Source organism: Haemorhous mexicanus, chromosome 7 (assembly GCF_027477595.1).
Source record: "Haemorhous mexicanus isolate bHaeMex1 chromosome 7, bHaeMex1.pri, whole genome shotgun sequence".
NCBI lineage: Eukaryota > Metazoa > Chordata > Aves > Passeriformes > Fringillidae > Haemorhous > Haemorhous mexicanus.
In genome coordinates, this window is record NC_082347.1 from 32,136,946 (window position 1) to 32,162,843 (window position 25,898).

Here is a 25,898-nt window from a genome sequence, read left to right on the forward strand (position 1 = left end):
GAGGCAGCAGCTGACCTCCTATCAAGCAGTGAGGTATGGCAAAGACAGCAAAGTCTGGGAAGTGAGGATCTGCAGCTCTACTTTTAGTGTAAAAGCTGTGGAGTTTTCCAAAGAGGCGTGTCCTGTGGCTGCAGCAGAAATCAAGATGTGTGATTTCTGCAGCTGCACTCTGTGTGAATCAGAGATGGCCACATTTGTGGGGTCAGGGGTCACATTTGTGTAACAGCTGGGACAGGAGGTGCTGAAGGCCTGAACAGGAGCATTAGCCCTGTAGCCAGCTAGGAAATGTGGCATGTTAGAAACAGGAGTGCAAAAAAAAAAATCCAAAAAACCAAAAATCACTAGGCTTTGACACAACTTGCACAGAAAACCTGGCCTGACACAAACCAGCTTTATGGCTCCCTACAGCTGCAGCCATAGGATGGATGGAGCTGTTCCTTCTTCCTAATGGCCACCACCTACAGAGCCAGTCATCTGGATCAAAGAGGAGTTGCTATGCTGCCCTTCAGTAGTCCTCTTAATCCACAGCAACACACTAAAATAGCATCTTTAAGGCAGCTCAGAAAGACATCTCCTCCTCCTTGTCTCTAGCATTAACATTTCAAAAGCAAATAAATCCTGATTCACAGAAAAGGACTCAATGTCCCCACAGACAGGCTCATGCAGGGAGTTATTTGGAAGTGAGCAAGGCAGACACTGATTTTTGCTGGTTCAGAACATCAGGGATGTGTTTCACTCCACAGCAATGAAGGGGAAGCTAGAAGGGAGCAGGATCCAGTGCATACCTAAGTGTGGGTGAGTTCAGGCAAAGCCCTACTAAATTTGTAGAAAAGAATACAGTATCTATAAATAAATCTACTCACTGCAGCAGTACCTGAGTAACTACTGTAGCTGTAGTGTGTAGTTACAGCTACACAGCTCTGATGAGAAAAGTTACAGTTCCAAACCCTGACAAGGGATAAGAAATGAGGAGACCATCAGAGCCTCACCGTCTGTGTCTCCCCACTTGTCAGAAATTTAGGCTGGAAGACTTTGGTTCAGTTAGTAAAGGAACCCATCTCCTCTTTAACTCCTGAGAAGCCAGGGAAGCCAGACATGTATAAACCTTCACAGATCCTGCCATCAGGGACTTCAGAAAAAGCCTAGCTGAAGTCAGTGACAAAGTAAAGCAGTATTGGGCAGGATCAGACAGCTGGATCTCTTCATCTGCAGGTTAGAATATCACCCACTAGACCTGTGATACCCAAACTGTGACACACAATTCAACTGCAAGAAACCCTGCAGCACGCAGCCAAAAATGATGTTACACTGCTTCATGGGCCAGTGGGCAGCCAAAACCCTGACTAGGAGGAAATAAGCAAGAAGAGACTTCTCTAAAAACACATCTGTGCTGTTATAGAGCCTGTCAGCTCTACCTTGCAATGCCTGGGAGCCATCACCAAACTCCCAACTGAAAAACCATCCCAGAGCTTCCCTGTACTCTACTGTGCAATGCCTGTGGGATGAATGCTCCAGGGATGGCAGAGTTGGTCTCTACAAGCCCACCCCTCCTTCTCTGGTCTATCTCTATCTGTAATATGTATGATTACACACATGTGTGTGTACTCCATCAGTATCACACTGCACTTACATCTCTAGAATGCACTGGCTAAATTATTTATGTTAAAAACTCGTGTTACCATTGTTGCAAGTCATGCCAATAACTGTTCAAAGACACCATTCACAAATACTCCCTCCAGCTGAGTTTGATAAAGGATAATTTATCATTTTTAATGACTGAAAAATCAAGCACCAGGAGTCCCAGTCACATGTGATTCAACCTTACCACAAATGATTCCCTGTTTTGTTTGGCCCATAAACCTTGTATATTGTGCTGACCTTCCACTGATTTAGCAAGTGTACATGTTCTCAGCAGCATTTTAACTAAGTGTGGAACCTTCTGAGGAAAAAGCATTGTTAAATTCACAGGACAAAATGCTAGGATTTACACTGGGATTCAAATTCCCATTTCACCAGTGGTTGCAGAGACATAGACAAATTATTTAATGGTTTTAGACCTTTTTTGCCCTCCCATCAGTTGTCTGGTCTTGAAGTACTGGTTTCCCAATGTGTGTAAATAGCTGTCTACAAAACTAGACAGTATTGTAGATTACAATACTGTCTAGTTTTGTAGACAGATAAAAGTCTGTCTACAGACAGTAAGATTTTGTATCTGTTTCTTTTAATTGTCTTGAATACAGCAGAACATACACCAGCAGTGTAGGTAGTGAAACCCTAATGACATCTGAATAGCATATGAAACCAATAAATGTTAATTATGTGGGGTTATATTTGTAGCTTGAGTAAAAATATGTATGAAATACAATAAATTATATTTATCAGGGTAACCTCTGTAAGATCTCAAAGGCATACAGGTCCTAACACTTACTGAAATGATACATTAGAAGAAGTCTACATTACTGAAGTCCAGTATGTTGCCTGTGAGCCCAGGCTCATCCACAAGCTCAGAAAGAATGTTTTACCTTCTTGCCAAATATTCTACTCTGATTTTCTGTGCTGCAATGGCAGGAGACTGCAGGAGGAAGCTCTTCTGACATGCTAAGAAGAATAATTTAATTTTGCATTCAAAATGAGTCTTTTTATTGACTTCAGTGGATTTTGGATCAAGATCTGAGACTAGTAAAATGAATGTTAACCAAGTGAGAGCCTGTGTGGCTGATTCTCATACCATGGAATACCGATTAAAAATGAGTTCCATGACTTACAAAAAGCTTTGATAAATTTGCATTTAAAAGCTTGTAAACCATTCCCAAGACAGGCTTGGATTCTTTTTTTCCCAAGTTTTCCTTCTATTTCACTTAGCAGCCTTCTCTGTACATCCATATTTTTAATTTATAATGGACCTTGTTCTTATTTTCACCAAAGACTACAATAATGCACTACATTAGTAACTGCTATTTAAGAAGGGTAAAAAAATCTTGTTTAACATAATAATCAAACATTTATTTTTCAAATTTAGTCACAATTAAGATCAGAGCAAAACATATTCATTATTCTGATTAATACTTAGCTTAAGGCTACGGTCTAATAATCAGATTTTATTGCATATAAAACTTTTGGGTTTCTGCTTTACTATCATTTATTGCAGCTATTTTAACCTACACTACTACACAGAAGAGGCACATTTCAGAGACATGCAACAGGTTTTAAATGGGCATATTCTCAAAACTGCAGGAAGCAAAGTCACCTCAGGGTGGTGGGGTAGCAGAGATGAAACCCCCCTTCCTTTATGTTCCTGAATCTAGAACACTGGTGGCCACATGAAAGTAGTTTCTCTCTCAAATGTAAAATCCTGTCTAAATGCAGCTTTTAAGAGTCAATAAATGCTTTTACTAACAGAACACTGAAGTGTAAGCAAATTTGCCTTTTAATGACCATAAAATACATTTACCCTTTCCAAATATCCTTGCTGTGGATTACACATTTATGGCAAATATTAACATAATTAAGTTAAGTATCCTCTTGAAAAAAATACCTCTAATTTTGCTGTAGATATTGGGTCTGCTTGTTGTGTTTTTTTACTGCAGACCTCCTGACTACACTTAAAATTACTGCGCTGATCACTTGCATTTATTAAAGTTCTCAAAACTCTGTGCAGGAACATTGCTGGCAATTTCTGTTCTCTCAGGTCTTTTTTAGGTTGGCTAATTACATTCTCTCTGCCTAAATTTCCCCTGCAGCTTAGGAAAGAGATGGTTTCCTTCTTCCTTTCCACACAAATACTTCTGCAGCTTCACCACCTGCTGTTACAGAGGTCCAAATGCATTCTGACCTAGAAGAAGAGATATTTCAGGTACAATAGAGAAAGGAAATGGAGATTTTTTTGTTTATTTCACTGCTTCTTAGAAATGTTAGCTTATGCCAGCTGAGACAGGCTACCAGGTGTTTTTGTATTTCTGTGTGTCTGCAGAGCCCTTCCACCTACTCAAAGAAGGGAAAAACTTATTTTTCCTACTCTCCACAAATCAGTGAGGTGGAATATTTTTTTCTGGATTGAAACACATTAAGAAGGAGACTTTCATGTAAAGAATATTCACTGAAGGTCCTGGCTGAGAGCTGGGTACCTGCCTGAGCCTCTGTGAGAATCACTCCTTTCATCACCATTAACACTGCCTGTGGTCACAGCCACCCTGTCCCTGGAGAGCCCCAGCAAAGAACCCACCTGCCATGAAAGTCTGACCCAGAAGGAAGAAACATGGGCTAATTTCACTTTAGATTAAACTCAAACTGGACCACAGCAGCCTGCAGTGTGAATGATTTGACAGATTACCAAGTAATATTTTATGACATTTAGGGATGGATTTTTCAGAAGGATGAGGCCTTTATTTTTTCTGAGGTTTTGCATTTTAAGGAGAGAACAGCCTTTCCACTGCTTGGATTTTGAAAGCAGACAAACTTGAGAGAGAGAGAGAGAGAGAGAGAGAGAAAGAGGGTTTTGAGTTTTAGTTTTAAACTCTCTCCCTCCCCAGCAAAAATAATGTTGCTTTCTTTTGATGAATCTGCTTCACTTATTCACAATTTCATTAAATATTGGTACAGCAAGCTTAGGAAATATCTTTTTGCTGAAAGACATATTTTTTCCATCTCAAGTGGTAGAGACCATATATCTCTCACACAGCAATAATACATAAGTATGTATAGTGTAATGTAGCACCTATTCATATAATTCCAAACAGAACATACACACACAGCTTTAGTATGGCTGTAATGTAGATATATTGAACAATATTAATGTTCTTTATAGTGGGAACATACTTTTTATTATGCACATGAATTGACTATTAATAAAACTTTGCACTTACACAGCACCTCACCCCAAAAAACTCAGAGAGATTTTCTCAGTGAAATACATTTCTGTTTTGCAGAAGTCAGGACCTACCACTTCCAAGTGTAAAGCTTCAATTCAGCTTTTTCAGTTATGTGTTAAATGAGAAGCAGGTAAAAAAATAAAAAAGTTATAGATTTTTTTTTTTTACATTTGTTAAAGTCACCTCTTTACTCCTACAGATATGAAAATAACTTGGTTAACTTGAGTACTGACATCTGTGGAGACACAGTGACACAGGCTGTCGTCACACAAGGAGCACTCCAAGCTCCTGACAGGCTGTTGTGACCTACACTGAAGTCTGTGCCCCTTTTGGTGGTAGCTGAATAAGCTGAAGGATACCCTGGGCTGTGCCAGCCTGTCACTTGTAGGAGTCAGCTCCAACAGAGGCAGACTCCAAGGCTGAGCTTTATCCACGCTGGGATCCTCCTCACCAACCCAGGCATGGTTTTGTCATGGAGGTGCCCAAACAAAATAAAGCTATATACAGATTTGGCTGTATCTACAGTGCCTTCAGGGGACATAGCTAAAGACAAATTTAAAGTTCAGTTCTTCCTGACTTAGCCCCACAAGGCTACACTGCTAAACATGCAAACTTGTTACGGTACATCTGCTGTCCAAATGGTGGAAAAACCCAACTCAACTCAGACTGCCTGCAGGTCTTGCCTGGCTGCAAACACCAGGAACACCCTCAAAGAGCCACTTCATGGATGACTTTTCTGATCCACATCAACCATTGGGTGAGTCTCAATCACATACTTTTAGCTTAGATTATCCTCACTGAAAGCAAGGGAATCCCAAGGCACCAAGTGTGGGTTTGTTTTGGGTTTTTTTTCTCCCTGAATTTCCTTTTAGCACAGGCTTGGCATGTTTGCACATCTCACCTTCAGGGTAGGCTTAAATTCACTCTTGAAAGACACTGAGGTGGCAGCCACACTTACATAAGAGCAGCTGTACATAGCATGATTTTAGTGGCTGACAGGAGCAGGCTGTGACAAGCCCAGCACTTGCTGCTAGCCAGTTAAGATACACTGCTTGATCATGATCAACCCCCAGGAGAGAAAAATGCTTTTATCGATATTATTTTACTGTTTATTTAGAGATGTGAGCTGCAGGCATACTCTAGGAAGAAAGGAACACCTATCCAGTGTACTGGCATACAAGTAAGGATGGGCTCTGAGGCTCAAGAGAGTTGCCAGGTACACAGCTCTTGCTCCACTCAACTTTCAGAGCACAGCATTTTTACCAGCAAGGCCCACAGCATGTTTCTCCTACAGATGCTGGAAAACCTTTTCTGTAAAATAACTGGAGCACATTAGCTGAAGGAAGAGAACAAAAAGAGGAAGGAAATAAGCCATATCATCATATGAAACATATCTATTCTTCACTTGGATTTTTCTTATATTCCTGATGACAAATGAGAGATTAAACTGAAAGTCTCATCAAAATGTTGTTGTCCCCAAGGTATACACAGATGTGGTTTGGAATTTTCACTCTTGCCATCTTTAGAAAAGTTTCAGTAATAATGAAAAGGAGAGGAAAACCCAACAAGTTCAACCAGGCAAAGAGCCAGAGCTCCAATTACAGCAAGTAGGATTGGAAAAGAGTAATAGATTTTAATTGGTGCCTAAGGGGGGAAGGTCAGTCTCTTTGCAACAATGGGAGCCCTTGGTGGTAATTGACTGAATGCTCCTGTGAGAGCTTGCAAATGGCAGCAACACTCTTGAAACAGCAGCATCAGAAAAGGTTTGGCATCCTGGAGCAGGTGGAGAAGTTTTGCTGGTACAGATAGTACAGAAAGACAACAGTGAAACACTTTAACAAGGAACGTGACTTGGGAGACAGCTCTCAGCTCCAAGGTTTGAAATATCAAGACATATTTTCATTAGAGACATTTATTTAAGTTTAGAAACTAATATTACCATGCTAGGAGTTTGGAGCAGAAATGATTTGTCCACTGCTACACTGAATCATTGAATGCTGACTTAAGATTCCTCTATTCCTCCATGATAATCTAGTGCCACTCTGCCAAACCTGCCAAACAGGGTCAAATTATTGATGTCTTCTTTTCTGCACCTTTTTTTTTTTTTTTTTTTTTTTTTTTTTGGTGAAAGGGTTTGTTTATATTTTTAAGCAATACAAATGAAGGACACAAACTTGCACAGGTGAACTGCAGTTTGTTATTCCCTCTCAGAAAGAAATGGTATAAAAGGAGATCTGGAAGATTGTGATCTTCCAGAATTACAAGAATTCCGAGAAAAAATGATTTTGTGGCTAGGATTTCAACCAAAATCCTGTGTTCAGTTTCTGTCTGCAGCTAATTATTTTTTGACCTTAGAAAAACAAAGATGTGATCTCATTCATAAACTAGGATAGACACTAGTTCTCCTGAACTACCTATTAACAAAAAAACCCAAAACCATAAATGAGCAAAGGACTCAAGAAGAAGCAGAGAAACAGAGAAACTGCCACACTTTCTTCCCCAGCTGTTAATACCTGGGCTCATCTGCAATTGTTCTTCACTTTCTGGGAGCTGAGCAACATGGCATTAGAGAGGACATATGGATGTGTTTGTGTTTCTCCCTTCACTGCCAAAAGCTAAGCACAAACTGCTGTCATTCAGATTTGCTAAGCTATTACACTGATTATTTACCATTAGTAATAAATGGAAGACAAGTTGTACACCAGAACCCAAAGGAGCAGATTATGTTCAAACACAGGGAAAAAAAAAAAAGACTCTTCCTATAAATTCCTAACTTACAAATAGGACAGAAGAATCTTGGTCTTGACGCAGAAGGGTGAGTCACATTAATATGATTTTGTGTTTTCAGGGCTGCATAATGTCCAGGAACAGCTGGAAGCCCATTGCCATGCTTATTATTAAGGAATTACTTCTAATGGATTGTCTTCACCAGAGAGCTACATCAGAGCACACAACATGCTCAAGAGTAGAGTTCACAGAAACTGCCAAGGAGAGACCAGCAACCAGGCCACACACACAAGGCTAAATCCTCTAAAACATTTTCTGTCTGGAAAAAAAACAAAAAACAAAACAAAAAAAAAAAAACCCACATAAAAAATAATATTCCAACTCTGTGCAATGTGGTGTGCAAAGGAGCCCTAAACCAGGGAAAGGTGATTTTTTAACCATATCTGATGAAGATACATCTTCTAATTCTGCATTGTGATTAGGCATCATAAATTAAGGTTTTGTTTGTAACTGTGCAGTTGCATGGAGAACTTATTCCACAGCTTTCTGTCTGTCTTTGGTCTGTGTGGAAAAAGATACTGAACAAACACATAAGCATCTCATCACTCCACAAGAGAGACAAAACCCTGAGAAATGCCTGCACACAGAGAAATTGTAATGCAAGGACCAGATCACAGTTTCCTTCTAATTCTTCTTATTACCTCTAATGAAGGAATTAGGTACATGGAACTGGAGACTGAAGAGATTTTATATTTGCACAGAGGCAGAGAGACCTAAATGCATATGTGCAGTGAAGAATTCAGTGTTTTAAATTGAAGCTGTTCAGAGCAGACTTTTAACAGCAATAGAATCAGCAAAGTGATTAAAAATGTAATTTAAGTACCATTATTACGTTTCACTGTTTTCAGTAAAATTTGTCTTGATAAATCTCTAAAGAATTTTAAAAGGAAACATTTCAAAACAAAATGGCTTTAGCTTTTTGCACCCAAAACATTGTTATTCTAACATCAATCTCTTCAAGACAGAAAAGTCTTAGATGACCTCAGCAGAAAAAAATAATGTTTTGATTAGGAATAAGTGCTTTCAATTATTATGATCTTTTTTCTGTCTCTAAATAACAAAATCCATTATTCATAACATTCTATATGCAATACAAAACTGCAAATTTGATTTTTTGCTTGTCAAATACTTAATTTAAATGTTTCTGTAAAACATTATCTTTTGAAAATATTTCACCAGCTTTTTAACTGCAGTGTCAGTTTAAGAAAAAGCAACAAAAGTGTGTTGGCTGACAGATTTGTGGTAACAGTTGGCCATACTCAAAATTTACTACCAAGTATTTCTCTCAAATCCTCACATGTTCTTCTTAGCAAATGTGACAGAAACACTGTGAAGGTACAAGTGTGACCTGAAACATTCACCATGGTATGATTTTACTCTCCCATCCATGAAAAAATGTTTAGGAAGCAGTGGTCTAGTGTTTGATCCATCGAATCAGAATACATAGCAAGAACTCCTCTGATAGTTCTTTGTGAATGTATTTTGGTTAAGGTCAACCTCAACAGCACCCTCAGCACTGCCTCCAGCAATTGCCATTATCATTGCTCTGTTCCCTCAACAGCTTTCTCTCCTTTGCTCTCACTTATCCCTAAATATTTACCTTTACAGAAACACTGACCACATTTCAGTCCTTCTGAACATGGTGGAAGAGATTCCTCCACAGAAAAACTGAGTTTGTGCAAATTCGTGGGAGACCCATGCCCATCTGAAAGCCACGTTGTGGCAGACAGAAATAGAATTAATTCTGTTTATTCCCACCCACAGCCTCCCTATGCCATTGCTCTCACAGCTGTGTGACAAGCATTGTATTTTCCTTGCTCCCCAAGTTATGTGCCTTTCCTAAATGATTTAATTCCTTTTTTGACTGCTATTGAGAAAGAGGTGGAGAGATGGGAATCAAAAGGCACAAAAGAAAAGATACAGAATACAGTGCCTTATTTTCAGTCAGTTTTGACCCTTGAATTCTCTGTTTGGTGTTAAATTTGACTCTTTTTTATTATTATCATTATTATTCTGGCTCTGGAAAATCTCTCTTTGTCCTTGCAACAAGAAACCTAAGGCTTTCACTTAGTAGCACCAAAAGGAAAAGGCCATTCATGGTTTTTGGAATATCTTTTTCATACCAGACACTTAATTATTCCCATTTTCTCCACGAAGCTTGGCTGCTTCCTCAAGGACCTCTTACTCTCAATTTGATATATGAGTCATCACTTGTTGGTCTCTAGTTCTCATGCTATTTGCATACAAGTCAAATCCCACATTTTCTTAGCAGTAGATGGCTTTCTAATTACATCCATTAATCTTTGCCATCACTCCCCCTCTCTCTGCATTTACTAGCTCTTATCACTCAGAAGTTTAATAATCAAGAATATTTTTCTTGTTTATTTTCTTCACTTTCTTCTCCCTGTACTCCAAGCACAGCTAGACAGAAGGCAAAACCCTCGAGTATCCTTTCATTTCATCATTCATTTCTGCATAGCAACAAATCTAGACTGCAGAAGGAGTGAGCAGTGGCAATCTGCTGGCAAACATGCCCTACAGATCACACAACCTGCTAATGAACACACAGTACTTTGCTGCAGGCCTAACAAGGGAGGGTTGAGTGGTCAATATTCAAACAACATTTTGGGGCTTTTTACATTATCATTTCCAAAGTGCCACAAAACAGCCATTGTACAGTTATGTCATGTTCTTTTTCAGTATCTTACATTATCATGTTCTTTTTCCCTTGAAGGTGAACTTGCAAAGATATATAGTATGAAGACAACTTCCAAGTTTCATGACCAAGAAGTATGCTCCTACCACGGCACAACAGGGAAAGGAGATAAAAGAGATTTAGTTAATGTATCTTTAATACCTCAAAACCCAGAAGGTAACTGAAAAAAACCCTGCTGTACATATTTTTAGCCCAACTTTATGGGACACTGAACAAACTGATTTTCAACTGCTTGGGACCAGTTTTTCCTAGGGAAAAAAAAAATCAATATAATGGCAACTGGCCTTCTTCCTGGCTTGAACAGCCTGTCTTACTTATGGAAATAGATGGAGCTACATGTTTGAAACTAAGACAGGTCTGTTCTTGCTCTGCCATCAATCCCAGCTGCCTGTTTATGGCCTGCAACTAACAACACATTGCTCCTGTGCTCTCTAAGCTGCTGGCATGTATCCTTCCTTGCCAAAAGGGATATCATCTTTTCCAGAGTATTTGGTAAATCACAGAGGAATTAAAAAGGGATAAAAGAATTGAAGGACATTCAACAAGAGATTATCTTGCATAAATTTTAATTGTCCATTCTGCAGAAAACAGGGAACAGACTCAGAAGGGAAAGAACACTTTTGAAACTCGAAAGTTGAATTCCGTGGCTTGTACCTCCCTATCATTAGTTTCAACACCCAGTGTGCCCTTGGAGACTTCTGTGAGAGACAAAGGCACATCGTAGTGCTACTCTGAGTGAGGAAATGTCAAAACTGCCACTATATTTGATAGGCTTACAAGAGCAGAAGTGGAATAAATGGGCTTTGATTTCACTTCATATCCAAGAAGAGATATGGATGTAGAGTAATGGCAAGGGCTTTGTGTGTAATGGCTATTGTGAGAGCTGTCATGTACTGCAGCCATGAATCAGAAAGTTTGGTAGCAGATGCTGCCAGACACTTCAAAAGTAAAAATACTCACTTTGAAAGATGAGGCTCTGCCTTCAGTTTGTTAATATGGACCAAATGATTGTTAATTATTTGTTTCCCCACAAACTCAGTATTAAAGACAGCACCAGCTTTACAGTGACACATCTTCAGTGTCTCCAGAGAAACTACCCAACTGCCAGATCACATCCAACAGATGTGAGCAACAATCCACCTTCCTAAACTAATAAAAAGTTATCCTTATTTGTGTGTGAGATGGGAGGCAAAAAAGACAGTCTTCAGAAATGGAAATAAAGTTTATACTTGTTTATCTGGTTCACAGTTAGAATTACTCTTGAATCTAAAGGTATTATAAGCAAAAGTGAAAGCTGTGATTGCATTAACCCAAAGACATCCCAAGACTATCAGATTTTCCAGTTACCACCACCAGAGGCTTGTAAAGCAGTTGACTTAATCCATCATTATTGCTGAACTGCAGAAAATTAAAGACTTCTTAATTCTCAGTGTGACACATCCCTCTTCCCATGGGTAGTGAACTGTTTGCATGGGTACAGTGCTATCCAATGAACCACCCCTGCAGCCCAAGATAATCTCTTGTAGGTTTTCAACCCTTTTCAGATGAGGTGGAACCTTTAGCTCAAACTGCTGAATGAAACAGATTTAGACCACTGTATTTAGAGAAAAAATACTCTCTCTGAAGCAAATTATGAGGCTATAAAGAATCACTAACTGTGGTCATAGCATAGGAGATATTTCATTCACCCTCTTATGTTATAGAGCATTTAATCCAAACAGAGGTTTCCATTTGAACAAATTTATGTTTTGATCTCCAAAACGGTGCAGGACAAGGTAATTCCTCCCTTTAAAAAGGTATGGAAACATTCTCATTGAACATCTCCTTGAAATCTTCTGATCACTACAACATTTCAATTAAAAAAAAAAAAAAAAAAAACAACAAAAAAAACCACCAAAACCCCACAAACCCAAATGCAAAAAAAACACTACCTAAAAAACCCCAAACAATTCCAACCGTTCACAGATGCCTTTTGGTCTCTTATGACTGTCTCTTTGAAAGCTGAACTCACAGCCTGCAGCTAACAAGGACCTTTCCTTCCAAGTAAAAAGAGAAGAGCAAGAAAATAATTGCTTTTATCTCAGCAAGAGTGGACTGCAATCACCCAATGTGCACGCCTGACAGAGGCTGGTTTCCCACTGTGCCTAATTTGCTAAGGATGCCGTCCCTTCACCACCACAGGACTGACTTAGCCCTCAGTGAGGTGTGCTCAGAGCTCTGCTGAGCTCTAACCTCTCCAACACAGACTGAAAGCCTTCACACCAAGATTTACAGAGGCTATGAGGAGGACACGGCCGGAAATAACTCTTTTTCCTTGACTGAAAAAATCAACACCTGCCCTCCAATCAGAGATCTGAAAGTTTCCATAGTGAGGCAGGTCAGAAATAGAATTTTTAGAAGTGTTTCCAAACTGATTTCAGCAACTGAAGAGAAGCAGACTCCTGAGAACCAGCAATGGCAGGTGGAACTCTCACCTCTGTGGACACTTTCCGCAGCCCTTGGAAGAGTGGGTACAAAGCCAAGTGTAAAGCACACAGCTCCAGGTCTTGCCCTTTGTACAAGGGGGCAGCTTGCATTTCACAAACAGAACTTCCCTAAAGCAAGTCAACTCGCCCAATACCACAGGGTAGAAAGTAGCAATCAATCACTCCCATTTCAGCTAATAAGGGTAAATTTTCTACTGTCTTGACTAATAGAAACTTCTGCCAACTATTCTGTGCAGAACCACAAGCCAATGCTAGAAAGAACAGAAGGCTAGGCTGACATTCCTTTCATTTCCTTTCATTTAAAACTCATTAATATAAATAAATTTGAAGTAGTTGGGGATCTAGCCAGCAATGAAACCCAAGCAATTTTATTCACAATAAATATGTGCTATCTTGGTGCTACACACTCAAAAGGACAATGCTCAACACACTCCGATAAAGGTGATAAACACAAGCAGTGAATATCAAGGAAGAGGAAAGCATCTGCAATCCATTCATCTTTAAAGAGAAAAAAAAGGTTACACTGTTACACACAGCAATTAAAATCTGAACAGTTGGAGGAATAAAGAAAAAAAAAAAATCAAGGCAGGCCTGTGGAAACAGAGAGAATAAAATCAATCAAACAAACAAACAAACAAAACCACAAACCCACAGGAAATATCTGATGCACTAGTCCTATTAATAGCATAAAAGTCACTGGCAGATATTATCACCCAGCATTTGTTAATTAACTGAAGATACACTGATAGAGGGGGGCTTGAAAGCACAAAGAACGAATGGGCTGCACAAACTGGCTCTTTGCAGAGAACACAGAGTGCTTCCTACAAGGATTCAGTATCTAAATTAGCCAGCAGCACTCCCCGAGTCAGAGAAAACCTCCAGTTAAACAAGTTCTGGAGTCCCCACCAAGACCCATTCACTTTTTATGTGTGTATGCCTATGATTTTCCATGCAATGAGTAAAAACAACCTATCTGAAAGGCTTTTATAGAGAAAGACTGCAAAGCTCAGTGCATGTGACTTTCTAGGAAAATGAATGACACATTTCTCTGAAAACAGAATTTCAAGGTATCTACTTGGATTTATATTTTTGTTTAGTCTGTAACCCATCAGCATTATTCCCAAACAGTATTTCTTCATGTAGAAGCATTCAAATAATTTTCTTTCTCATCACAGAGGGCTCTATGAACCTAACAAATAAACCAGTGTTGACGTACCTAAGCCTAGGGATTTACTGCACATTGCACATATCTCTTCTGGAGACTTGTTGACAAATACTCAAACAGGCTCTGTGTCTTTGGCAAGATCCATGTGGTGCATTTTTTACCCCCTGATCTGTGTCATCTGTCATACGACCAGGTAGCACAGTAATTCAGTAAAAGGAAAGAAAACTAAAAAATGTTTCCACTTCTCTTTGCCAGGACTTATACATCACTATGTTAGTAACCACTTTCTGTCATTTCCTTTGGAAAATATTGTAATTCAGAAAAATGCCAAGCAGCAGCAATAGGTCATCAGTTTAAATTGTAAATAATGATTGACTTTGTTCTAATTTTTTTTCCCAAGCATCCTTTTGCAATATGACATTGCCTGTGATGCCTGGTTAAAGGATTTAATTTTGTTCAATAAAGAGACATGAATTGGAAGTCAGAAGCTTTTAAAAATAAATTGGCATGCATGGGCTGTGGGAAGCTCTGCAAATACTGGGTATTTATAGACCCATTTTTTTTCTAGATGGAGAAGAGCAAATAAATTACAACAAACAATTTATTCAACATGATGTTGTTTGTTCATTTCCAGAATGTGAAAATAATCAGAAATTCATGAACAAATCTATCAATTATTTTAATAAATCCAATTACATGCATTCTACCATTCACTGTTCCAAGTGCTCTGCTTTGCAAAGAGACAAGACTTACATAAATGGTACACTTGCTTTCTTTCATCACAAGCAATCAGTCCTGAGTCAGCTAAGTTTAAAATTTACCTTCTGTTTCAATGGAACTACTCCTAAAAATTAAATACGTGCTAAAATAACTTTTTTTCCAAAAACAAGGCAACTTCAGTAAGTACATGCTGACCCCCCCTTATGGATCACTGCTGTAGCAAGGTCTCTCATCGAATAACTTCAAGATGAAAAATGCACCATTTCATTTTCCACTATTGAAGAAGCCTTTTCTCCCTGCTAAGGAAGGCCTTGTGGAAAAAAGGACATCAAAGGCTGCAGCTGTAGTCTGAGAAATCACCACATACAGCTAATATTTAGGGAAAACATGCTGTTAGCATTTGCCCAACACTAATTGCAGCAGTGTATGAACCCTTCACATGAAGGGCATACATTTTATAAAACTTACGGAGTTTAGAGGAGTTGAGTCCTAAATTTTAAAAGTATTTCTGCAGCTATCCACCCAGCCCACATCAGTGAAACAAGATCCAACTTGCAAAGTGATCAGAGTTTCTAGAAGTGTTATCAGAGTTTTAGGGGAGGAGAGGGGATCAGGTCTTAGGAGCCATAGAATCTTCCTTGGTGGCAAAATTTTAAAATATGTTTCTTTCAGCTTTTCATTTCACAGCAGGTATAAGAAAGACTTTGAGCGTCAGTATTTTTGCTTTCTCTGTAGAAGTATTCTGAGTGCGGACACATGCCATGCCCTCTTCGTCTCAGGGGACTATTTGGGCGTCTAAAATTAAATGTTTATTGACAGAATGGCCTGATGTTCTACAGAAACAGCATAAGGAGGGCCTCCAGGAGTTCCTCCTGCAAGCCCAACTCTGCTCCTGCTAAAATAAACACAGAAAAATTCAATCTTTCCACCAGACCATTACCTAGGTCCTGTCATCTCAGGTGTTGCAGCTTTCCTCTGGCACTGGATCATTCTGACTACAGGCCAACTTTACAGCAGACTTCTGCCAGAAAAGATAGTTCCACACTTCTGCCTGAAAGCTTTTTCCTTTCATCTACTTAGTTTTTGAGCTGGAAAGGGATTAGTTTTCAGGCAGGTCAGTCCTGGATCCAGCTCACCAGATGGCTACACAAACAAGGGTGGCAGAGAAGGGCAGGGAGTGGGAGGGAGCAGGATGCAGCCAGAGGTGATGAAGGCTCTCAATTCCAGCCTGCAGGTTGGTTGGCTTGCTGAAAGACATTTAAATGATCTGATCATTTCATTCTTCAGCTCCTAGAGAAGAGCTTCATATCTTCTTTAGGGTCAGTATCAATGAGATGACATCTCTCCACTAATTTGGGGACATTTATTTGCAATTTAAACTGCTAAGCACTGTCCTCTCTGGTTAGGACAGCTCCCTCTTCCTTTCAGAGTCTGTCTTAAAGACACATAATTGTTTCAGTATAGTGAGAACAGCAGTATAGTGACCTCAGCTGCCCAGATACACCCAGACTCCTTTAGAGGTGAATCTACTAACATTTTCTGCCGATGCAATTCAGCTTTGCATGTAGTGACTCAAGGGCTAAGAAACAAGGAGTAGAAAATGAAAAAATTTGTCAAAAACTTATCTCAAAGAAGGCATCCAGATTCCTTTCATGAATATGTCAGCATTATAAATTCATAGTAAAGTGTTAGTCACTAGGGTGTCTGAATGATTAAAACCTTCTGGGCTTCGAAGGCATTTTCTCTGCAGGAATTTGTCAAATCCTGTTCAGTTCACCTTTGGGAGCACTTAGAAGACAAATAATGTTACATACAATCTGGTCACTGTTAGATGCATTTCTGCCATTTTAACAAGTCTCTCTCTCTTCCAGAGAACAAAATCAACACCATGCAGAAGGTAAACAAACAATCACATGCACAGTACCTGTCCATTCAATAGCCATCCTTCCCTCAAGTCTTACTGGTAAGTGGGATAGGTGGTACAACTTGGGTTATATTTTGATGAAGTAACACATTTTTTCCATGGCAAGAGTGACAGAGAGATTCCTGCTACTTAAACAGTAACAGATATTGAGGAAATTAGGAGAGATCTCCAGGGCAGAAATGGCATCATAAAGGTAAAATGAGCCAGCACATCGTCACCTACCTTACGTTTGTTTGTTGGGCAAACATACAAGTAGCTCAAAATAGTCTTCAGACCAACTTTATCATTCAGTTTCTCATATGTTGTCCCATAATCTGTTGACCTACAATTCAAGAGAGATTCTTGTAAGTACAAACACTTAATCACAAAACCACAAGTCACTTGGCAGCTTTTCAATATAAGTCATGCTTTAAATAGCAGAATGGCTCTCCAGAGCTTTTTCAATGATTCATGTAGTATATAATGATACTTAATTATATACACACAGCATCATGTGCATGTTTATCATTTGCATTTAAATTAGATTAGGAAAAAATCAACTAGCATCTTCCCAAAGCATCTTAAACATGCCCAATAAGAAATGCTACATTCTGCATGCAGAAGATAATGATTGTCAGAAATGCCAAATAGCAGAGAGCAAGAGACTAAGGTTATCAGTTCATCATATACTCCAAGCTTGGACTGATTTTGTTGAGATGGCATATTCCAAAGTAGCTTGTCTAACACTGACTAGCAGAAAGGATGGACACGTGCTTTATTCTTGCTTTAAAAGGCACCGTTCAGTCGAGAAAAAAAAAAATTTCTGAAATGAGGGTTGTCCATAAAAACATTGACTGCATGTCTTGGAGAAGAACAAAGACAGTGAACAAATAAGACTGTCCAGTGTTCCTGTAGGAGTTACTTTTAACATGTGACTGGGACCAAGATCAATCATCAGCAGAGCTTTTATTCATTATACAGCTCATGCTTGCCTGAATTCTGTCCCAGTATCCCAGGGATTTAGATAATCAGCCCAGCAGAGCTGGCATCCACAAATTGCAGAAAGGGACATGTATCTGGGTAACAGACATTCAAAAGCATAACATATTCCTGTATCTCATCTGTAACATGTACAAATGAGCCTACATAGAACTTAACTTGCAAGTAGTAACACGAATTTTTCCTTCTGCAAAGCACTCCAAAACCAGACATTCTGAAGTAAAATCTTGGCACTCATTATTTGCAGGGTCTCTCCTATCTGGGCAACAGTGGCTAAATTCACCAAGGTATTTAAGACCTTTAATGCTTACTCTTTTTTTCTTTTTTTTTTTTTTTTTGTGGAATGTGGAAGGTGGAATATTTCTGAATCAAGTACCATACCTACATTCACATTATACTTTCTGGGATTTCAGATTTTGCAATCTGTACATGAATAAAACAAGAAAGCAGCAGCTTAGGGTTTTATCCATGAAAGATGAATTACACTAAAACATGAATCTGCATTAAAGTTGAGTCTTTCTATTTAGGAACTTTATAGAATCCTTTGCACCTATCTGCCTGCTTGTGTAACAGCTGCCCTATGATTTATGTCTATAGATTTCTCCTTCCCTCCAATAAGCACATGCCCTCCTGTGTGCATGTATGACCTTTGGTGTTTAGAACATTAACGTCACATTCTCAGCTGCTGACTGATCTTTTCCTTTATAAGGTCATCTCTCTCAGGAGCACATGTAAACTAACTGAGCTATTTCCCCAGAGGATCGAGGAGTAGGATTCTGTGCTGGTTGTTCCTGTTACTGAATATTTCAGAGATGCTCCAGAATCTGGGTGAGGGGATCCACAGCAGGGTGCTGAACACAGCCTGGCCAAGGACTGCAGCTTCCCTTTGTTACCTCACCCCACCTCACCACCCAGTGAGAATAATAATAACAAAAGTGATATTCACCAGTAATAAATTATCAGAAATGAGTATTTCTGCTGCTCTCTGCCTAAACCCCAAAAGCTACCCTTTGTGAGGTTTCAGCTGACAAAGACAAAGACATGCAAAGAGAGTAAGGACTAAATCTGACCTGCTGAGATAGGAAAAATATATTAACAAAATAATGCTGCTTTTTCTTATACCAGTGACAATGCATTCAAAATGGGATCCTTCAAAAGGGGATAGGAGCAAAGAAAATCTGAGACGTAAAACTTGCTTTGAAATTGTTCAAGAAAGGCAGCCAGTAGCCCTGCCACAACACAGCAAAATTATGTCAACAGCCTATTGCAAATAGTAATCTCAGAATTGCCAGCCACTTACTTCAAGTCTCTAGGCAATTGTTTTGCATTCACAGCTTTATTTACAGGTAACACTCTATACAGATGGAACCGTGTGCTTCTGTCAACATCCATAAAAGAAACAGAAAGATTTAAAAGCTTAGAAAAACATAATTTTTTTCCAGATGAACAAATTCACAGGCAATCAAAGGAGCTACTATTAGATCTTACTCTCATTATTGTGTTCTAAACTGACAACAGCTAGACCTTCTACCTTCCCATTTACCAGGTTTTTCTTTTGTACCACTTTACAACTACCCTTAATTTTAACAGGGGTGATGGGGGGAGGGGGAAATGTTATATACACAAGAGCAGACAGGCATCCATCAGTGTTTTAACACAAAGAAATGGTAACATAAACATTTGCAGAGCAGTGGGAAAAAAGAATTCTATTGAAGGAAACATACATGGGAAGTCTCTGTTGGGATCTAACCCAGGCGCATCACCAACCTGCACTTGTCTTATTTCTTATATACATATACATAAATATATATATAGGTATATGTATATGTATACAAGCAGGCACTGAGAAGCAGCGTAGATAACAAGCTTTGTTTGACTTATTAAATGGGTGTATAAAGCAGCATGAGACTCCTAACCCATAAAAACCCATCAGCCCCTGGACAGCCCAGGAAACCAGCCTAACCTGGAAGAGCTGCAAAAGACAGATGCACCTCAGCAGGGTGCAGGCATTAATGACAGGGTAGGATCAACAAATTCAATCCCAGTTGTTTGAAGGGAAAAGGATATGCAGCAACCAACATCTCCACATTTTGTGTGGAAGGCTGCTCCTCTGAAGTTCTGCAGAGAGAAATCAGTTTTAGTCTATCTGTATAACATGAGCAAGCAAATGCCTGGAGAAATCATTGTAAAGCACTAAACCCAGCACCTGCAGAGCTGAAAACACAAAAATAAACTATGCCCTCTAAATAGCTACAACTAATGGAATAATTATATGTAGATGAGTGAACAGCAAGCCCTATTTTATTGTGTTATTTGAGTAGACACGTGTGTTGCAACAGTGTCTCAAATTGTTTGGGGGGACAAGGGGGATGTGAGTGGTACCTTGTGGATGTCACTGAAAGGCAGATGACAGTAGAAGAATAATATTCGGATAATAAAAGTATTTAGATTCAATTCTGAACTTCCCACCTGTCCCACCATATTATTTGTAATTTATCATTAAATCCCAAATTTTACCAGCAGCTGTTTAAAATCCAACTCCCTATTTTTCAGTAAAGCGGAAAACAATGCAAGAAGATAAACATTTCCATGATTATTTGTTCATTTCACAGTGTAAAAATGTACCAGAATTGTGGGATTGAAGCTCTGGCCCTCCCAGTAATAAATTAAAACAAAACTAGAAATATGTAGAATAATTTCTGTTTTGCAAACTATTTGCAAGAAAGCTGACATTTAAATAACTTCATTATTATTCATTGACAGGGCTTTTCCCTCTCCTCCCGTCAGGGTAAATGACATTTCTATTACAGTATTATAATAAACTCCAGCACATTTTAAATAAAGTCACTGAATTCCATTAGTCCACCTACTGTCATGAATATATCTCAATCCATTCCTACCAATATTTCACAATTATAATAGGCGTTCTGAATCAACCAGCAACATGAACCCTATGGAAATTTTCTTCTTTCTCAAGAAGCACAGACTGACATTCAGAGTACTGTCAGTTTGAATATATAGATTAAATAAATTCCCTAGCAAGTTGCTGTTTTCTCCTTTGTTACAAATTTAAGGTTGCCCGTAGTTATTTTACATAAGATGTTGAAGACTTCAACAGTTGATCATTTGGTCAGAAGGGCTTTTTGGTTTTGGTTGTTTTTTTTTTGCATCAAGATCTTTCTGGAACACTCCGTGAGAAAAAAAAGAAAACCATTCCTTGCAGACTTTAAGCTGTCTCATGTCTCCTACTTATTGAGCACAGCTTTCTCCCCATGTTAACAGATTAAGCCACTTGTTATAACACACATCATTAAGAAGCAATCACTTTAATTGGCACCATTTACTTTTTTTTTTTTCTTTTCCCACCAGTTAGGCCTGGTTTTCACATATTAACTTGACTGCTTTCCCCAGCTCCACCATGAGAACACAGCATTTCATGTCCTTATCCCCCCTCCTTCCTCCACAGTTTAATTTGCTGCTCCAAGCGTGGTGCAAGTGGCAGCCAGCACCAGCAGCAGCTGTAACATGCTCTGTGAGCAGCAGAGCAGGGCAGCCTGTCCTGACCAGGAGCAGTGAGAGAGATGGGCTCTGGCCTTTTGCTCCTTCTGCACATGAATTTACCCCTGGCACAAGCCAGCCATTTTTAAGTTAAGCAATGACTATTAGATCTTGTGTTCCAACCTGACACATAACTGAGTTTGCCACCTGGTTTGCCTCCAAAGGGACTGGCCAGGTGAGCACAAGATTTGCCAGTTGCTTTCGTATTAATCTCTGCAAGAGCAGATTTTTGGAAGGGAGCCTTTGGGATCACAGAAGGCAGAACTGCAGAGCCACAGGCTGCACTTATAAAAGGCTTTCAAATGAACAAGTTTTTTAATAAAGGAATAATTAAGACATTAAAAATTATCTTTCATGGCTGAATGCAAAAAAAATACTGGAGCTGGTAATTCTGGAACAAATCTGTATTCCTGTATGCAGTGTTTAGGCCTGTTTGTAATCTCTGCTGTAGAGCTGTTGACTTTTGCACTCTTTTTTTCTGGGGAGACAGTGAGGTTGAGGTGCTATTCCTTCATCCCTTAAATTGAAACTCTTTACTTTGGTTTCATAGCCAGGCAGTAAAGATTCCCATTGATTTTTGCCACACCACCATGTTTCACAAAAGCTAGTAATGTCAAAGTCTTCTTCAACAGCTGGCCATTTATGTTCACATGTTCCTCCTGTTAAGCCCTTCACAAGGCATTGATAGATATCACTTCTGGCCTAATGCCTCTTTTGATTTAACTCCTTCATGTGCAACCCTGCTTTTTTTCCAGAAAGTAATAATGCCTGATCTCAGTTTCTCAGGGTGAAACTTTTGTGTTTTTTTAAATGTAATTCTTTATTTTCATAGAAAGTTACTTGTGCTTTGCAAATTACCTTGCTTCACCCAGGCACTTCTCACCACTGCCTGTCATTTTAATTCATTGTATAAATAATTCCCCAAGGCTTTTCACATTTCTAATGGGTTCTGTTTGCTTAGCTCATGGAGACTGACACATTTTGAATAGAATTATACAATTCCACCTGGAAAAGCAATTCCAAGATGTAAACACACTAAGTCCTCTGTCCTTGGACAAAACTTCCATGTAGAAAAGAGCTTCATAAGGGTACTGTAAGACTTTGGTTCAAGAGGGCAATAGTCTGACAGCAGTGGTCAGCATTTCTTTAAATATCTGTAACAGCCCTTCATATGTCACAATATTAAAACACTTCAAATTTATCCAGGGAGGTTGGAATTAAATTTTTTGACATCTCCAGCATAAAGAAAAAGAAGGTATTTCAAAACTCAAGGGACCCACATGCCTCAGTCCCTAAGTGAACACATTTCTGATTACTTTTTTCTCATGAGGCCCTCAGCAGGCTGGCAAATAGTACTGCTCCCACTGTCTAGGTGGGGAAACAGAGGGAAAGACTAGATAACTAATCCTGCATTTGAAGGAAGTCTGTGACAGAGCCAAATTCAAGTCCCCTCAGGCTCCATCATCTTCCCATTCCATCCTGACAGTTTAACATTTTCTGGGGTTTTGTGAGAGCAAATAAGGACTGGAAGAAGTCTTGCTATCAATGGCAAAATGAAGAAGTATGAAATTAAGAACACCTTAAATAGGCATTTTAGAACAGATTCAAACCTCCATTTTGAAAAATTTTCTTCCAGTCTGAGCTGTGATGTAGGTTTTACTCAAAATTAAGTCATAAATTTATATGAGCTAAGGAAATGTGTAAATTTTCCACTCATGGGAAGAATTTTCTCATCATAAAATAGTTTCCAACCTGCAGAAACCACCAAAAAGAGTTGGAGAGGGAGTAAAAAAATTACAAAGAAACAATAGGAAACTATTAAATTGACATTTCTCTGCATAATCAGTTAAAGTAATTCAATTTTCTTCTTTTCATTTTCAATCAACTTTTATTTGGAGTAATGTAAATGAACAGAAACCTACACACTCAAATTTCTTGTAATTTTTGGCTTAATATAGTTCAGCTGATTATTGCTATAAATAATTTAAAGATGTGACAAGCAGGAGAAGCAGCTCATATTTTATCTTCCAATCCCCATTCTAACTATTGCTTTGGATAATATTACCCAATTCAGCAGGAAAGAACATAGGGGATTGAGAGAGCCATGAGTTGTCATTTGTAGGTGACACAGATGAGCTGCTTGCCTCCCCTTCAAGTAACGGTTCAAGAAAAATAAATTTGCCAAATTTGCCCTCCATGCTGTTCCAGTGGAGAGTCAGTAACTCAGGTCACCAACTCATGGAAGCAGAGAATACTTGTTCCTCTGTCAAGGTCAACAAGAATTTGGTCAATTGCTTCAGAAGTCATGGGATGATGATGGTGGGAATATTCCAACAGGAGACAAGACAGGTTCTATGGGGTGAAAGGAAATTGTGCCACCAGGGTGAGATTATCTGTGTCAGATTAAAGGTGAAGGAAATGGTCAGTTATGAGGAACATGCAAGAGTTCCCAGCTGGACAAGACAGAAGAGCAAATCCACTCATACCATAATGCACAGCATTAGACAGCAGCAAGATTTATGACTGGTAAATGCAAGGACAGGGAGAAGAGGAATTCTCCTAACAATCAGGGTAGAACACAAATGAGAACCTTTATCCTGGTTTTGGCTGGGACAGAGCTCATTTCTCCTTAGCAGCTGGTCCAGTGTTCTGTTTTGGATTCATCACGAAAATAATGCTGGCAACAGAAAAACATTTAGGCTGTGGCTGAGTGGGGCCTATGCTAAGTCAAGGACTAGTTAGTGTCAGTAAGAAAGTGCACAAAAAACTGAGAGGAAGCACAGCCAGGACAGCTGACCCAAACTGGCCAAAGGGATATTTGAACCATTGTGCCAGGTTTATATAAACTGGGGGAGTTACTTGAAGAAAGGCCGATCTCACTTTGGGAACAATTTGGTGTCTGTTGGCAGGTGGTGATCAATGGTATTGTGCATCACTTGTTTTCCTTGAGAGTTACCTCTCTCTCTCCTCCTCTACCCTCCCTCCCTCCCTTTAATTGTTATATTTTACTTTGTTTCAATAACTTTTCTTGTCTCAAGGGATGAGTTTGGGAGTTTTATTTCTGGTTCTCCTCCATATCCTACTGGGGTGGGGGTGAGAGAGAGCAGCTGGGGTTAAACCACACCAGCTGGCTGGCAGGACTGAAAGTTGACATAAAGTCTCTGCAATTGCCCAAGCATGAGGCTCTAAGTCTTGTAAGTGCTTTTTTATCACCTGAAAGCTTGGACAATGTTGCTGAATAGGCTTAAGTACTCTTGTCCTGAGATCAGAATTATCCACCTGAATTGATCTGCACTGCTCTTGCTGTGATGCAAACCTTGTCTCTCTGAACTGCTAAAGACTGGCTGATATCTATTCTGCTAAAGCATAGCATTCTTTGCAGAGATCAATCACAGCTGTACAAGCCATAGTGAACAACCTTTAGAACAAACTAATCCATGTTGTTCGCTCAGCTTCTTCTTGGACACACCTGGTAAATTCACTGGAAAATAAAACCTAGAGAGGAAATAGTCTGTGGCACACAAAATCAATAGTACAGAATCAAAAATATAATGAGGTAAAGCTAAAACACCAATGTGGATAAGTCTGTTTTAACTCTGGTGATGTGTGTATTCCATTGCATAATTCCTCTTCAGATCCTCCCATCTTACCAAATTAGCCATGGAACAGCATAACTCAGAACAAACTTCCATGTGAAATAATACAGAGACATTCTATGCTTGTAAGATGTCATTAAACGACTTTTTAAACATCAGTTTCTGATGCCACTGCTTTTTACAGCAGAAGTAACATTCCATTCTATTGTGGATAAGGGCTTTTTATCTTCAGGCTTCAGAGACATTGCTGCATAAAGGTTGGATACCCAAAGAAAAGAGCAACATCAAATATTTTAGCCTGAAAAAGATCAAATTTGGATTAGATGGGAATGATGCACTTTTCCCCTCCTCCCTTTTACAGCTTCTCTAATTTTAGATGTCTGTCTCATCTTGTTAGATCAGTAAACCCCCTTTAACTGCACAGTGTAATGGTTTCTCATGTCAGCAGGCTAAGAACAGAAAATTCTGGCAGTTGATAAAATCCATATTCAGATTCCCCACTCTGATCAGATCCTGATCATAATCTCATGTAAATCCAAACTAATTACTGTGTAGGTGCAGCATCACAAACATGGAACTGGATAGCTTCAGTGATCAATTTGCCCTTGCTTGGAAGCAATTACTTCCAGGAAATCAGAAGGATCTTTGCTGTCACAATGCAAGACATGAAGACTTCTATTTCAAGTGAACAATTACTGAGCTTTTGTGTGAAAAAGAATGCACTGAGATTTGACTGGACTCTGCTCTGGAAGTGTTTGCAAGGCACTGTTTCAGAGGAGTGGACTGTAAATTCACTATTTGCTATGGGCAACCCCATTTTGGGGGTCAGCTGCATTCTGGAACCCCTCTCTGCTGTTCTAAGTGACCACTTGCACGATTAGCTCTGGAAAAGGGGATAGGATGTCAAGAGCAGAGGACTTTGTTAAAATCACTGTGGAGTTACAACCTATTTTGCTTGGTTGCCAGACTCCCAGCAAGGCTGGTGTTTGCCACTGAGTAAGGGGAAGGAACTGGGTGTTTCCTCTCCCTTCCCTGAGCAGCAGAGAGGGTGACTTTCCAGAACTTTCCCCCTCGAACACTCTTTCAGCTTCTCAGCTCCC

General features: G+C 39.3%; 1 protein-coding gene across 2 annotated transcripts in view; it reads right to left on the reverse strand.

Annotated features, from left to right (window-relative positions):
- The window catches only part of LOC132330062 (VPS10 domain-containing receptor SorCS1), a 258,913-nt gene that overhangs the window by 127,119 nt on the left and 105,896 nt on the right, over positions 1-25,898 (reverse strand). For both annotated transcript variants that reach the window (XM_059851936.1, XM_059851937.1), the window contains exon 3: positions 16,889-16,988. In XM_059851936.1, the coding sequence (XP_059707919.1) occupies positions 16,889-16,988 (100 nt within the window). The remainder of the gene's footprint in view (positions 1-16,888; positions 16,989-25,898) is intronic.